Below are 17,005 nucleotides of genomic sequence, written 5' to 3' on the forward strand. Positions count from 1 at the left end.
AGTGAAGATAACAGGACATTTCCATAAGCACAGAAAGTTTTATTGTACAGGCTAGAACTTCTAGTCAGCACTTGGCTTCTATGTTTCCCTGATTTCTCAGTATGACATTCAAGGCCTTCCAGAGTCTGACTCCAGCTCTCTTTTACTATTGGGTCACTCGTGACTCCTAATCAAACTTGTTATGTGCCTGCCAGACTGGGCACTATTTCTGTGTCCCCCACTGAGCCTAACACAGTGCCTTCCACAGAGCAGATAGTAAACATTTGGATGGATGCATAGAAGAATGGATGGATGGATGGATGGATGGATAGATGGATGGGTGAAAGTGAGGGAGGGAGAAAAGAAGGGAGTGGCAATCATTCATGCTTTCATTAGACAAACACTTGTGGAGTGTCTACTATGTGCTAACCATTCTTCTAGGTTCCGGGGATTACTGCGGTGACCATACATGGTCTCGTGAAACTTACTTTTTGTCTGAGAGGGTGGAAGAGTGGAGAATGGATCACAAAAAAGTTTATAAGTAACCAAAAATTCAAATAGTGATGTGTTGAGAAAAAAAATAAAAGCATGTTGTGCCGAGTGACTGGAAGTGGGAGCGGGACTGAGAAAACTACAGATATGGTGCTCTCTAATGAAGTACCATTTGAACCAAAATCTGAAATAATTAGGAGCCAACCATATGAAGTTCTGGGTGGAACATGTTCTGTGAAGAAGAAACTCTGCTGTTAGAAGTTATATTTTTGCATACTTTGACAAGATGTCTTATTCGTCAGCTTCTGGTGTATCTGCCCAGAGTAAATCCCCAGTTTAGTAATCTTAATTACCCTGAAGGAAGGATCCAACAAGGAATGGTTGTAACAATCAATTTAGGAAGAAAGACAGACTGACAGACAGTCTATTAAAGTTGAAACGGCATTTATTTTCTATGATTTTTCTCTCTTTTGTTGTATAGCTTTGTTCCTGGACCACACAGAGCTGCCCTCAAAGAAGATGTGTTACAGAAGGCAAAATTCTTTCAAGATAAAAAATATCTTTCAAGTGTAGCAAGAGTCAGCAGAGATCATACTGTTCAAACTTTTACCAGAAATACATTCTACACCTTTAAAAATGGAAGAAAGGTGATAAAAACTGCTCCCAGACAACATGATAAAGGAAGTACTCAAAGAATTTAGCCTTAGGAACCACGGTAAGACTCTGGACTTAAATAAATTCACTGCCATAACTATGGGCAACTTTTATTTGGATATCTGCCTGTATCCAGAGGTCCACTCTGGAGGGTTGAACAAGCCACAGGTTGTAGATTATCAGGCAAGTTGACCCCTTGCACTCACTGGTATTAAGATATATCTTGTCCATTTATTTGACCATTCCTGACAATTCCAGCACTCTAAGACTGATATGTTCAAGCACTGTTATCATTAAAAGATGGAAGAATGAAAGAAATGTTTTGAAAAGTCTAATGGAGATATAATTTGAAGGTAAATTTATATAGTGTATACATGTGATTGTAGGTCTCTGTCCAGTCTACTTGCTGCAAACCAAATTTCTTTCTCAATTTAGTACTGTTTAATGCTCATCTGTTCAACCAAAGGTTCATGTGTAGGGAAACCCCAACATTCACCCTAGAAACTGATGCTGTTTGTATGTCGTAATTTTGAAAATCTGACCTTCCATGATGATTCCATTTAAACACATGACTTTCTCTGTATGGACTGACCAGAACTTACTTAATGGCTCATGCTGGAAGGTTTCCTTCCACCTTCTGCAGTTGTTTGCTCAGACAGGTGAGGGGAGAAGCAGAGGGAAATTTTCCCCAGCTCCAAATCCTCCTTAGCTCGCTGAGAAAGTCATTAATCCCTCCAGAACAGAAATCATTGCTTTTGAGCTGGAAGCTCTTTCATCAATATATAGAGCCTCCTGTTTGGCTACTTTGATGGACTTTGATTCTTTCTTTCCCATTATTGTCGTTTATTATTATGTACTAATCCATATATTCTTTAGACAAGGATAGTAAAGACAAAACTTGTCATGGGTGAAGCTCTGAGACTTTTATCTATCAGGTAGCTATTTAGTCAACAGAGAATAGCACCAAACAGGACTGGCAGAGCTCTAAACAGAGCCTTAAAAGCACACTGAGTTTGGAAAAGATAAGAAAGCTGCTATGTTTTAATCTACAAATTAAGGTTGCAGAGATGCAAAAGAGATCAGAGTGTTAAAGCAGGAAAGGTCTTCAAATGCCTAACTTCTGGAAGCATTCAGTGACGGCTCTCTCTCCTCACCCCCATCCAATCAAGTGAGTAATTTTTAATCTTATGATGGGGCTATTTTCAACAACTAAACACCAAAGCAGCATTATTCACTTTAGACACAATGTTTGGACCTTACCTCAAATTCAAAGAGCTGGCGCCACAGCTGGTAGCCATGGCCCTGCTAGCCCCTTCTCTTCAGCAAGGAAGGGACGCCCTGCCTGGACGCACAGGCAGATCGTTGCTGACACTGAAGACCAGGAGGTATGGCCTGATTTTCTTTTCTATACCTCTCTTCATAAAATCTAGCAAACAAGGGCCATCTGCAGTGGTTTTTTAAACCACTTCTGCCCTCTTTACTCAGGCAACTCCAGAGAGAGAGCTCCCAAGGTCTTTGGAGGAGCAAGGAGTTAAAATGTCCCATGCATACTCAGGTAATGAGAAGAACGGCACATCAGGTTTCTTCATGTATCCTAAGTGGTGCTTAGGGCTTCAGGAAAAATTTACGTTTCCAGGACAGGAAATTGAGCAATATTTAGGAGCTATTTTAGTAAAAGGGATTTTTCTGGTTAACTTTGGATTAAGCAAAAACTCCCTGTTTACTGTTGGAAATACTTTGAAAATGTGTTTGTCTATTTTTATTTCTTCTGCATTGGTAAGTAAAGTACACCAAACAAATACTCCCTTGGTGACTGAGATTATGTTAGCATTTTGGGTCATCTTTTTAATCATTAGTAGGTGAGAGGCCTGAAGCATGCTTCAAATATTAAGTTCCTTTTAAAAAATAAATCCCTTTCTCCTAAAAGGGGAAAGAACCAAAATTTGAGTATAAGTTAAATGAAAACCTATTTAAATCAAGAATCACACAAATAAGCAGTGATGCTTCTTGGTTTAAAAAGGTAAATTAATTGACTTTTATAAAGGACGTTCCTATTATCTCTGCACTGAACAAGTCAACTGTGTTAAAGAAAAACAATATTTAAGTCAAAAAGAGCTGCAACTCAACACGGCATCAGATTGTAATACTTGGTAACAATTCAACCAAATGACCTCTCAAGGGGGTGGACTTTTTTTAGGGAGAGAAGAATGGGTTTTAGGAAGATAAGAGCAGAAAAGGATATGCTTCCCTCAGCCCACTACATTTTTCCCTCAGCTATTTCCATGGTTATCAGGCTTGTGGCTTATCTAATGGCTCCAGGCTTGAAGCCCATTTTCAGCATAAGAGTTTGTTTCAAAAAGATTTCCCCCAACCTCTGCAGACTCTAAACCTGACTGAGTAGCTACAAACTCTCTCAATATGGTCTTAGCAGACTTTAAGGGAGACAGAGGCAATGCAACACCACAATGTCAATGTCAAATCTTCAAATTCTACTCATCCACTCAGCTACGTGGCCTAGTCAGAGTCCCTCACTCCTGATTGGCCCTTTCTGAATGATGGGGTTTTTTCAATAGTTTTGTTGTTTACCTGTCTAAACATAAGTGTACTGAATCATGAAGCCAGATATATGCATTGCAAACTGTCATGTACCGTAACTGAATATTACAGAAAATTAAATTTTTTTGGTGAGGAAGATTGGCCCTGAGCTGACATCTGTTGCCAATCTTCCTCTTTTCTTCCCTCCCCCAAACCCCAGCACATGGTTGTATATCCTAGTGGTAAGTCCTTCTAGTTCTATGTGGGATGCCGCCACAGCATGGCTTGATGAGCAGTGTGTAGGTGGGCGCCTAGGAACCGAACCAGCGAACCCTGGGCCACCGAAACAGAGCATGTGAACTTAACCCCCTACACCACCAGGCTGGTGCTCAGAAAATTAAATTTTTGGAGTATTTCTTAAACAATTAGGCTCAGATTATCTATTCAACTTTTTGGTTTTATAGACTCATGTAACTAATTTCAAACTAAAATATTTTGAACATCATAAACCCTTCCACAAGTAGATGACAATTAAATATGGAGAATTACGTTTATGTACCAACAATAAGTGATAACCTTGAAGGGTTTGTTTTGTTTTAGTAGGAAAGGCCAATTTTGGTCTTTTGAAAATATAAATTTTTGGCATTTTTTTAACAGCTTAATCCTTTTTTCTTTTTCATGCATTTAATAAATAATCTACACTGGATAAAAGCAAGCTGATAGGCCAAGTTTCAGAATTTATAATTGAGCCTATAAAAATGAGTAATGATGGCCAAAACTGATACACAGGAGATCAATTCCCCAGTGTTAAGGCAGACTGCAATACACACAGGAAGAAAGATAAGATAAGGCTGAAAGAGCATAATACTGGCAGTCCAGAGATTTGGGCATAAGGCCTAGTTCTGTCGCTGATTTGTGACACTGAGTCCATTTCTTCAGAGCAAATGCTGCTGGAGAGTTTACTCTTCTCCTAAAGTTTACTGTTAAAAACACCAAAAAAACCCCTTTAGACACTTGAGTACAGTTTATTGGCTGGTTTGAATAGCATTTTTAATAGCAAAAATGTGTTTACATCATAATAGCTTACAACCATCTTTTTCAATACAAAGTAAACTGAGATGATATAAGTCTTAGCATTTTAAATTCCTCACCTCTGTGACATACACAATAAAAAAGACCCAGATTCTGTCATCTGGCTGATTCGCGCAGAGATATGCACAAACGTACCAGTCGAGTGCAACTTCCTTAACCACCGTCAGTGGGATCTGTTCAATCATGAAACAGTAATATAGAGACATGATTTTGAAAATAAAGCAAATGAATCTGTCCTCACTTCTGTTCTCTAAAAATACCTTTTCTCTTGAGTTATAGTATACTTATAACTTTATTACAAATTATACAAATCACTAGGTTTTCATTTCCACACCTTAACAATCCCATCTCTAGAAGCAGTTACGATGAAGCCCTGTGTTGTCTGGAACGTGGCGACATCCGTGATGATGTCATGATGTCCCACAGGCAGAGACTCTGGGCCCCTCCGAGGGGTGTCATCACTTGGTCCCACCTTCTGCTTATTCTGAATTTCCTGTTTCATGGTTAAAATTAAAGGAGAAAGCCAGAAGTTAAAAACTTGTACCACATTCTACCTCTTGTCAGTATTCTTGATTCTGGGATATGTTATTATTAAGCTAACACCTCTCGTGAAGTAGTCGTGCTTTCCACAAATACACTGAGCAAAAGGAATAAAAAGAGGGAGTCCAAAATGACATTCTAGGTTTCCAATTATTGGATTCCATGAGGAGCCACTTACAAATATGGAAAATTTATAAGTTGGCCAATAATCCATACAAATTACCTTTTGTTAACATCAAAAGAAAAGAAAGCATGTAATTTAGAGGGATAAATGACCAGAATATGGAAGTAAATACATATCAGATGGTCTAGCATTTCTAAAGTGCATTGTTATTTGTCATGAAGAATGTGCGCTTTCATCTACTGAGCACTTACACGGCCCAGGCACTTTCAGGTACGTTATCTCATTTGAAGTTTTTGCCAAACTCAAGATCACAGCTTTAGAGTCCCAACAGCCAAGGGTGAATCCCAGCTTGCTGCTTACCAGCTGGGTGATCTTAGACAAGTTACTTCACTTCACTGTGCTTAACTTTCTTATTTGTAGAAGGAAAATAATAAAGTACTTCCTTATAAAATAGTTTTAAGGACTGAGCAAATGTATAAAGTAATTATTTTAGAGTTGTACTTTTATTAAGGTATATAATAAAGTGCACATATAAGTTAACTTTAAAAAATACAGAAAAGCCAAGATAAAATAAACATATTTCTTAACCTCAAAGAAATACTGCCACTGTTGACAAAAGCCATTTATTTTAATCAACTCGATGTTTATGAAAGGCATTTTTGTGCCTATAAAAGCTGAAAGCAAAAAGACTGCTTATACCTGAACGACTTCGGTGCCTTCAATTATTTTCCTGTAGTAGGACACGGATGGAGAACTGGTACTTCCTGCAACAATGTAGGACCTCTCTGGGTAAGCCAAGTCCCAAAACCTGGGGAAGAGGAAACGCATGGTGACAATCTCTGAAGGAGGCGGGGAGGAACTAATGATCATTGGCTTACATTCATCAATGCACAGCTTATTTTCTTTTACATTAGGAAAAGAGATTTTTCTAAACTAGCATAAAATTAGTTACAAATGAAGTAATATCAGCTGTCTCTGCAAGATGGATGATTGTAAACATTACTACATTGCTAATATCGATAATAAATAACACCCTAGTGTTAACTGGAGTATCCATCCACGTTTTATTATCCTGCTACTTTTAAGTGTTACATATTAAGTATTCTTTATTAGATACTGTACCTTATTTTCATGTCTGAGCCAGCTGTTAGCAAGATAGGATTTCCATCTGCAGGACTACAGTAGATACCATGGACACTGTGAGCAGAAGGCTTAAAAGAAAGAAATCCGAGTCAAAAGATAGCAGTGTATTCCACAAATGATGGTGCCACTTCTAAAGACAAGTTAACTGCCAGTGACTTTAGGGGCACCCGGTTAACTGAAAACTGAGAGTGTGATTACGTAGGTCTGATATACTTCCTTCTATGGGACTTTAAAATGCATTTGCTTTATATCATTCTGAAAAAAGAGGCAAAGCCAGTTCAGCTTCCTAAAATTTTCTATTTGCAATGAGAAATACCCCAACTAAAGGAGAAAACAATCTTTCCTACTTTTTGCCACAATGAAGCACCTTTGGTAACATGACAATTCAAAAGAGAATGTAAGAGGGTCATGTTCTGTCTGTTTACGATCTAAACTTCAATATGGGCTCTTCCTAATTAACCCAGATTTTTACTGAGGTTCCAAAGAGACATCACAAACCTCATGGAGCTAGAGACCAGAACACCCAATGAAGTAGACATTAGTAAGAACTGGAAAGCACCCGTGCAGCAAGGGCCACCTAGTACTTATTTAAAACATAACCCAAAAGCCCAACAGATACCATGTTTGGTAAAATGCCTGAAAGTGCTTGGGATGTGGGAAATTATATTGGCCTTTATAAGAAAAACCAGAGTCAAACCTGTAACTCAGAAAGTGGTGGTGCACTGCTGGCCCAGAGAGTGAATCTTCTGTCACCAGTCTCCATGTCCCACATAGACACTTCATTGTTGCCCTGAACAGCTAAGGGAAAGCAAGGCCAGAACCATTACTCAGTCAAGAACTCTGCTCTCAGAGCTTTCACATCTTGCTAGATAATCCAACTTACCTATACCCATTTCCATTTCTTCCCATCCCGTAAGAAATGTTCACTAATACTTTTAGGTAACATTTGTGACCCTGTCACCACACTGGAGGGCAAAAAAGAAATGTTTTTAATAGCCTACCAGTAAATATTTGCTGGTGTCTAACCACCTGGAGAGAACTGTGGGGTGGAAAGCAAATCATAAATGGAGTCTGCCCTCAAGAAACCGACAATCTGGAAGCAGGGGGGAAAAAGTATATAAAGTCTAAGACAAAGAGAGCAAAAGGAGGGAACTGCAAAGCTCCACCTGCACTCGAGGGAAAGCGCACAGCCAGTGGGTAAGAAGCAAGGTGGCCTCATGGAGATGTTTGCACTGGGACTGAAAGAACAAGTACACTGGACAGATACAGGTGGCATACAGGTAAATTATTGCAGGCAGAAAGAATGGAATGAACAAAAACACAAAAACAAAAATCTGTGGCTGTTTTGGGGAAACAAGTCGTTGGTCTGACCGAAGCTTATCTGTGACAGGGAGGAGTGGGAGATGAAGGCAGAGAGAGGGAAAGGGTGGGGAAAGATTATCGAAAATACAAACTGCAGGCCTGAGAGACAGAGACATTATCTCTTAGGTATTTTTGAGCAGGGGGAGTGACAATACCCCAGGCTTCATTCCTTCATTAATATTTACTGAACCAACAATATTTACTGTGAGCTAGTCACTGTCCTAGGCACTGAGGAAAAGAAGACAATGCCAAAAAATTTCCTGTTTCATGGAACTTACATTCTAGTGGGGACAACAAACCCAAAACTGCAAAGGCCCTGCAGCAGGAATGTGCTTAGTTCAAGGAAAAAGCCAGGACGCCAGTGTGGCTGGAGCACACTGAGCAAGGGCGAGTAGCCGGGAAAAGGGCAGCAGGGCTGGTTGCTTTCCACTCGCTACTCTAAGGCTGACGCACATGGACCACATCAACAGGCTCCTGTGCCCTCTGGCTTCTAGATGGGTTTGGCCTGTGGTAAGCTAAATCATGTCCCCCCCAAAATAACCAGGTCCTAATCTCTGGAGCCTGTGAATATCACCTTATATGGTAAAATGACGCTGCAGGTGTGATTAACTAAGGACCCTGAGTTTGGGGGGATTATCCTGGATTGTCCAGGTGAGTGCTCACTGCAATCACCAGTGTCCTTATAAGAGGGAGGCAGATTTGGCAGCAGCAGAAGGCAATGTAACAATGAAGCAAGATGCTATGCTGCTGGCTTGGAAGATGGAAGAAGGGGCCATGAGCCCAAGCAGGCAGCTCTAGAAGCAGGAAAAGACAAGGGAAGGGATTCTCCCCTAAAGCCTCCAGGGACAATGTGGGCCTCCTGCCACCTTGGTTTTGGCTCAGCAAAACTTATTTCCTACTTCTGGGCTCCGTAACTATTACAGAATATATTTGTGTTGTTTTAAGCTACCAAGTTTGTGACAATTTGTTACAGTAGTCATAGGAACTAATACGGGCCTGTGGAAGGCCCAGTAGGAGATGAACGAGAGAGGTGAAAGTCAAGTCAGTCACCTCAGGCTGGTTGTGTCCCTCATCTCAGAATCGCTGCTCCCCTCAAGGTGGCCTTCTCTATTGAACTTTCTAAATTCCAGTCACCATCCCTCCCCTCCTGCCTTCCACTGCTGGTACTAGCTGTATTTTATTGCACTCTCTCTTATGATGCCACTATCTTTTATGATGATACATCTTTGTAAATAGTTCCTCTGAAAATAAATCCTCCTCAAATTATCCTATCTTGGGTACACCATCTGTTTACTGCTGGAACCACGACTGAAAAAGAAGGTCAGAGAGGTAGCAGGGGCAGATCTCAGAAAGCCTTTGGGTCATAGTGAGGAGCTCAGCTGCCACTTGGAATGAGAAGACACTGGCAGGAACTGAGCAGAAGAAAGAACAGTCTTAAGACCTAAGGATAAAAGCAGCGAGTTAAAAGGATATTGCATTAATAGGGACAAGAGATTATGGTGGTTTGGACTAGGGAGACAGTGATGGAGATAGTAAAAAGTGGTCAGATTCTGAATATATTTTAAGATAGGACATATAGGATTGGCTGATGGACTGGAAGTGGGATGAGAGAGAAACAACAATCAGAGACAACACCAGGCTTCCTCCTGAGCATCCAGCATAAAAGAGCTGCCATTTACTAGAGAATACTGTAGGAAGAGCAGGTTTGTCTTGGGATAAGAAGAAGTGGTGAAGGAAGTGGCAGACAGGAAACCAAGTGTTTAGTTTGGATATGTCAGGTTTATAGATGGCTATGAGACATTCTAGGGGAGATTTTAAGTAGACATAAAAATATGAATAAATTTGGTGTTTAAAGCATGGGACTAGATGAGATCATACAGGGAAGCCAGTGTAGAAGGAGAAGAGGTTAAGACCAAAGACTGAGCCCTGAGGCAGGCCACAAGTGGAAAGTCAGACGATGAGGAGGAAGCAGCAAATCAATAAATAGGAGAACCAAGAGAGTGCTATCCTGGAAATCAGGTAAAGAAAGTATGTCAGAAAGAGGAAACAATCAAGTGACCAAATGATGAGTCACATAAGGAGTGGGCTGAGTGTTGGCCATCAAATTTGGCAACACGTTGACTTTGACAGCAGCAGTGCATGAGATGGACTATGTGTTTGAGACAGGACCAGAAAGAGCCTAGAGGCAAGAGGACCAATGAGGAAACATAAGAACAACAACAGCTACTATTTATCAAGCACTAATGGTGTGCTGGGCCATGTGCTTTGTATGTTTTACCTTAAATTCTTACAACTCTGCTAGGTAAGTATTTTTAACCACATTTTACAAATGAGGAAAGTGAGTTTCGAAGACTTGCCCAAGTGTCTTGCCCAAGAATCTGTACAAGAAAATGTGAATGGCCAATGAGGGGAAGGAAGGGAAGCTTCCAAGAAACACAACAGAGACAGATCAACAAGAAATAGCAACCGACAAGGATGAGTCAAGGTTTCTAACTTAGAGTTCTAGGAAGTGGTGGCAGCTTTAACAAAAACATGGAATACAGGAGAAAGAAACAAATGGAAGGGGAAACGGTGGTAGACAGGAATGGAATGTGATGGTGGTGACTGATGAGATCATTTTTAAACAGAATAAACATGAAATGGGAACTTCCATGATAAGAACAGAACAAAATCAAGTGTTCGGTTCATATGTAGGATAAAAACCCTAAGAATATGATTCTCAGCAGCAGAATATTATGCACTTTCCAAGAAAATCCCCCAACACCGGAAAACGCCAGCCCTCCACTTTACCTGCAATCACCCAGGACTGATACAGAGGGTGCATGGAGAGGCGTCGGATTCGAGCCCTGGAAGGATGACAGTGACTGGAAATTGGCAACTGGAACCTCATGTCCCAACAAGCCATGGTACCACTGCTTGTACCTTGAATAAAAAAAAGTAAAAAGATTACCATCTAATGATTAAAGCACATCAGGCTACACTGATACAAACAGTAAACAGCATTAGCTTTATATGAATGTATTTTAAAACTGACTTAGTCACTTAGAAAAAGCCTTTGTTCTCATGAAGCTGTCTCCCCAGTTTCAAACAGCACCTCTAGCTGTTAAACAACAAAGATATAAAGTGCTTATCACAATGCTACTACAGAAGTGTCTAACAAATGGAAATTGAAAATGAATAATTCATTAGTTACTGACACTGTTATTAATTGCCAAAGGCAGCCACAAAAAACAAAAGGTCAAGAGAAGACATAAATTGAATCTGACAAGTCAAAAACGTTCAGAATGCCTTAAATAACCAGAGATATTTTACTGGCATTCAATGATCACTTTACTAATCTCAACTGGCAACAGCTTTGTAGGTATCAACAGATTTCAATCATTTCTGTGTGCCCTTTTCTCCAAAACATTCTAGAGACAGGCATGGGTGCCAAATCAAAGCAGGAACTGGGGTGAGTACCTGCACACATGCCCATGACAACTGAAACCCCACAGAGAGAAGGCCCTCCATCCCCAAAGAATAATACCTACCCTAGCAATGAGCAGCTGGTTGTGACCGAGGCACAGAGCATGTTCTTGGATTGGTCTCCAATTCCACTGGAGAGACTGGGAGTGGGAAACGACAAAAGGGGCAGCAGGGTCCCTCTGTCACCCTGACCCACTCCAGGACAATGGTTCAAAACCCACAGGTAGTACCGGCTGCCCTCCTCAAAGCTGATCAAGGGCCCTGAGAGCCATTACTGCCATTTGCTAATTTGCTAAATGTATAATATCTACTCTTCTAGGCCTGGCATTACATCTTCCTGTACCTTCCTGCAGTTTATTCACACAAAAGGCAAAAAATAATACATTCCATATAACTATACACAAAGTCACAAATACAAGTTAAGGAATCTAGAAAACAAAATTCAAGCAACACAGATTATAATGCTTCTGAAAAAGAATGCCAAGTAGAAAAAAAATAAGATGTGGTACCTTCTCAAGGGGCAGGAATTTAAAAGTTAGTCTGCCCAAACTCAAATGCTCTCATCCATAAACCAAGCCTGCTGTTTCCCTGGCAGAATAAGAGAATGCCAGCAAATCTGATCACTATAATTCTTACAAAGTAAAGAGGCTCATTTAAGAACAAAGAGAAAGACAAAACTGTTTTATGCATCGGGATGCTAATTTCACTCTTCCAAATCTGTTTTTTAATGAAAAAAAATTAAACTGCAAGTGATTACAACAATACAAAAAAAAGGAGATGGGAAAAAATTACCAATGAAGAAAAAGGAAAAAGCTTTCACAAGAAGGCAATTCCAGGCATTAATGGTATTCAAAACCCGGTCAATGACTTGAAAGTCAGCTTACCAATGCAGAGCCAGCACTGGTGGATGTCCACAGCAAAAGAAGTTATGAGACCCGATTTCAAATCATGCTTTAATGTCCACGCATTGCTTGAAGACCTGAGGTCCCAGCCAACCAGAGAGCCGTTCACAGTGGCATAGGCCAGAACAGACTGCGCCCCAGAGTTGAAGTGATGCATATCCACGACACAACCATCCTCCTTCTGGTCTAGAGTTCTAAAGAAATACACAAAGCAAAAGGCAAAGACTTTTCTAGTCACTGAAAACAGAGCACCAGTCTCCATTTAAGATGCATTTATATTCTAATTATGGTCAAGAAACAAAAACTCTGTGACCCATCAAGACAATGATAGCTGAGGCATTTTTTTCAAATTATTTTAGACTTACAGAAGAGTTGCAAAAATGGTACATGGAATTCCTGTATATCCGTGTCACCCAGCTTCCCCTCATGTTAACACCTTACATAACCATAGAACATTTATTGAAACTAAGAAATTAACCTTGGTACAATACCAGTAAACTATGACATATTAGATTTCATCAGTTTTTCCACTAGTGTCCTTTTACTGTTCCAGGATCCAAACCAAGAAACCACATGGCATTTAGCTGTCATGTCTCTTCAGTCTCCTCACATCTGACAGTTCCTCAGTCTTTCATGCCCTTGACATTTTGGAAGAGTACGGGTTAGTTATTTTACAGAATGTTCCTCAATTTGGTTTTGCCTCATGTGTTCTCACAAACAGACTGAGTTTATGCCTAATTAGAAGGAGACCACAGAAGTGACGAGCATTCCTCAGTGCGTATATGAGGGTATGCACGCCCTCGTAAATGTATTAGTGGTGATGTTGACCTTGATCACTTGGTTAAGGTGGTGTCTGCCAGAATTCTCCACTGTAAACTCATTATCTTTCCATTTATAAATACTCAACATTTAGGGGAAATACTTTTCAGACTATGCAAAAATCTGTTTCTGATTACTCTTCTGTTCACTAATTTTAGGATCTGTTGACAGATCATGCCTGTGGCGTTCTAATGGTCACTTTCTATTTCCCTCATTCCTTCTACACTTATTAGAATTCTTCTGTAAGAACGAGTTGTCACCTCTTCTCCATGAATTTATTTATTCATTTACTTATTTATATATCAGTATGGACTCAGATATTTATTTTATTCTTTGAGTTATAACCCAATACTATTGTTATTTATTTTGTTGCTCAAGTTGTTTCAAATTTGGCCATGGGAAGCTCACTCAGAGCAAAATCTAATCATCCTGGCGCAGGTTCCTAATCTAGGTAATCAATGTTTGCTTAGGGCAAAGATAATAACATCCATAGTGAAAAGCGCTGTCACCCGAGAGGTACCTATGCACAGAATGTGCACGTCTGAGTGTGTGTGTCCTGCCAGCAGTCACCACACAACAATTTTGCCAATAGCTCTTTGTTAATTTACATGGAACTCAACAGGTATAGAGACAGTACAGTCATCCTCTGCTGAAACAATTTTAAAGAAAACTGGCAGGTATTGGTTTTTTAGTTAAAAGCCATACATAATATGACCTGGACAAAAGCTGCCCATATCTATTTAGTGAATGTGTTAAAAATAACACATTTTTAATTGCAAAGGCAAAACAAAATAAACAAACAATACAAACAAATAATAAAATTCTAGGTGATCCAACAAACATCCTTTTCTGCCTTAGCTACCCAATGGCCACGACTTACAATCCACTTAACTATCAGCATCTGCTCATTCTGCTTTCTTCCTGTGGGGTCCACCGCCTCTGCCCGCCACGCTCTACTTGACTGCTCTACTTCAGCCCACTGACTTACAGCTGATCTCCCCTCCTCCGGGCCTTCTTCTCTACCCCCTGCAAGCTGGCTCCCGTGTCCCCGTAACATGGCACATTATCACACCGCACTGAAATCATCACGGCTTGTTTCTCCCACTAGACTGTAGTTTCTTAGCATAACATATCTTATCTGCCTTTGGAATCCTCGGTGTGTAGCACATACTGGTCAGCTGAAGATCTGTTCTGCTTTATCTTTAAATATCTTACCTTGTGTGCATTTAATCTGTAGGCAACCACAATTTGTAAGAAGTGAAGGAAATTCTTAAATAAAACCAGCCAGTATTTTGTTTTAAAATGATAAGCAAATCATCTAACTAAACGCTCCACTCCATTTCCTGTCAACTTAGAGGTTTTAATGCCAAGTGACAAAATGCTGACAACGTTTGAGTTTTCTTTAATGAAGAACACACATATTCTCAAAATCAACCAGCCAGAGTTGTGCTTTTTAGTAGTTGAGACAGAAGATATAACTGATAATTAAGTCATTCAGACAGGTTCCTGACTGGAGTGAGCCACAAGTTCAAAGCTGCCCTTCTGACCTACTGACAAATTGGCAGAAAATGAGATATACAGACATAGCTTTCTGAAACTACATGTGATAGATTTGAGTTGGAAATGCAGCTTTATTCATTTCACATGTTTAAAAAAAGAAGCACGATGTAATAGGCCCTCAGTTGATCCCAACTACATGGAGGAGGTGGGGATTAAATTAGCCTAGTGCACTAAATGCAGTTTAAAAAACACAAAAGATAGATACCTGCTTTGTAGAGGATGAATTTTTGGAGACTTGGGTAGCTTAGAAGCCTCGATTCCAAGAAGCTGGACAGCACCATTATCAGACGCTATGGCTAAGTAGTGGGAACCCTGACAGAATATAAGAGTTTTGACACGTCCTCCAATTCGGCTATATGTGAGAATAGATCTGCACAAAAGAAAAATAAGATTGCATTTCTGAAAGGGCCAGAAGAGCATTATTATTGCTGATATTAAATAAATATCCTCATGACTATTAAAAAACAAAATTACTACTAGGAGGTCTGTTTCACCTCCTTGGTCTCATAAGGAAAACAAGAATCTCCCTCAAAAGCACTGGTACAAAATCATCTTGTCTTCTATTTTCAAATGGCCATCTTCACAAACTTCTCTCCTATCACAGAAAGATGGTCTATCCTCCTTTCCAGCTGGAACTCCCATACTTGTGGTTTTGATCCAGTTCTCCTTCCACTTTTGCAAAACCTTAAAGCCTACTCTTACGCCCTTCAGTTATTCTATAATCCCTAAGATGCAGCCTAGCACAGCAGGAAAATCACTGGCTTTGGAACCAAAGAGCTGAGTTCTACTACTGACTACCTATATGATCCTGGTCAAGGCACTTCACCTCCTCTGTGTCTCAGTTTACTCATCTATAAAACAAGGAGTGCCCAACTTCTCCAACTGGGACATAGTGAAGCTCAAATAATATATAAATCATAAAATATTCATAAATGCAAAATATTATACAATATTCAGTCTCTCTCACACACGTTTACCTCTCAAGCTGTCTATTCTCCTTCCTTAAATTCACTGCCAAACTTCTTGAATATATAATCTACACAGGGTGCCCCCCATTATCATCAATTCCCTCCTTCACTACCCTCCACACAAGCTGCATACTCACCCTTTCAAGGGGTCATACCTATAAAAGGTCACAAGCCCCTAATCTCTACTTTGTGTAACTGATTTCATTTTAGTATACAAGTTAATATACATTAAATAAACAAAAATTATAAAAATACAAAAAAGAATATATAAAAGCAAAAACATTTATAATTCTACCACCCAGAGAGAAACACCATTAACATTTTATTTTATTTTTATTTTATTTTATTTTTTGCTGGGAAAGATTTGCCCTGAGCTAACAACTATTGCCAATCTTCCTTTTTTTTCCCTCCCCAAAGCCCCAGTACCTAGTTGTAAGTCCTTCTAGTCCTTCTATGCAAGCTGCCACCACAGCATGGCTACTGACAGACAAGTGGTGTGGTTCTGTGACCAGGAACCAAACCCAGGCCACCAAAGAGGAGAGCACCAAACTTTAATGACTAGGCCATCAGGGCTGGCTCAACATTTTATTACATATCCTTTCAAAGGGTTTTCTATGCATATTATAATATATTCATATATATCCATATTTGCTTTTTAAATAAATATGGAACCATATTTTATATTCTTTATTAATCATCTCTCTCTAGCTCACTTTTTCTTAATAACAGCTTTGGTGAAATAAAATTCACATAACAAAGTATAAAAACATTTTAAAGTATACAATTCAGTGATTTTTAGTATGCTAACATAATTCTGCATAGATATTGTTATCTAATTCCAGAACATTTTCATCATTCCAAAGAAACAAAAAAAAAAACCCCACCTCACATCCATTAGCCTTCACACCCCATTTTCCCCTCCTCCCAGCCCCTGGAAACAACTAATGTATTTAAATTTTCTATGAATTTGCCTATTCTGGACATTTCATATAAGTGCAGTCATACATTAGGTGGCCTTTTGTATCTGGCTTCTTTCACTTAGCATAATGTTTTCAAGGTTCATCCATTTTTTATGGCCAAATATCATTCCATTGTATGGATATACTACATTTTGTGTATCCATTCATCACTTGATAAACATTTGTACTGTTTCCACCTTTTACCTACTACGAATAATGCTGCTATAAACATTTCTAGATAAGTCTTTAAGAGGACATATGTCTCAAACACACTGCCTACAAGGGCCCAGCCAGTATGGCAGATGAGTACCAGGGACAAGGCAATGGGAGAGATGAGAATGCCAGTATGCCTGGTCTCTCTAGCTTGCTTGCTTTCTCTCCCCCCCCCTTTTAATATTGAGATATAATTTA

General features: G+C 39.6%; 2 protein-coding genes across 5 annotated transcripts in view; one reads left to right on the forward strand and one right to left on the reverse strand.

Annotated features, from left to right (window-relative positions):
• Positions 1-17,005, forward strand: part of COL6A6 (collagen type VI alpha 6 chain) — a 163,790-nt gene that overhangs the window by 138,608 nt on the left and 8,177 nt on the right. For 2 of the 3 annotated variants that reach the window (XM_014859452.3, XM_070493145.1), the window contains one exon: positions 953-1,443. In XM_014859452.3, coding sequence (XP_014714938.3) covers positions 953-1,172 — 220 coding nt within the window. In that variant the 3' untranslated portion in view covers positions 1,173-1,443. Of the gene's footprint in view, positions 1-952; positions 1,444-17,005 lie in introns of those variants that run through there. The other variant, XM_044754109.2, reaches the window with a different exon arrangement.
• PIK3R4 (phosphoinositide-3-kinase regulatory subunit 4) overlaps positions 4,662-17,005 on the reverse strand; it is a 65,990-nt gene continuing 53,646 nt past the window's right edge. The window contains exons 14-20 of one of the 2 annotated variants that reach the window (XM_014859454.3): positions 14,873-15,037; positions 12,271-12,482; positions 10,712-10,843; positions 7,257-7,357; positions 6,539-6,627; positions 6,116-6,224; positions 4,662-5,245 (exon numbers count right to left, since the gene is read on the reverse strand). In XM_014859454.3, coding sequence (XP_014714940.2) covers positions 5,075-5,245; positions 6,116-6,224; positions 6,539-6,627; positions 7,257-7,357; positions 10,712-10,843; positions 12,271-12,482; positions 14,873-15,037 — 979 coding nt within the window. In that variant the 3' untranslated portion in view covers positions 4,662-5,074. The remainder of the gene's footprint in view (positions 5,246-6,115; positions 6,225-6,538; positions 6,628-7,256; positions 7,358-10,711; positions 10,844-12,270; positions 12,483-14,872; positions 15,038-17,005) is intronic. The other variant, XM_044754110.2, reaches the window with a different exon arrangement.

This window comes from Equus asinus, chromosome 21, assembly GCF_041296235.1.
Source record: "Equus asinus isolate D_3611 breed Donkey chromosome 21, EquAss-T2T_v2, whole genome shotgun sequence".
NCBI lineage: Eukaryota > Metazoa > Chordata > Mammalia > Perissodactyla > Equidae > Equus > Equus asinus.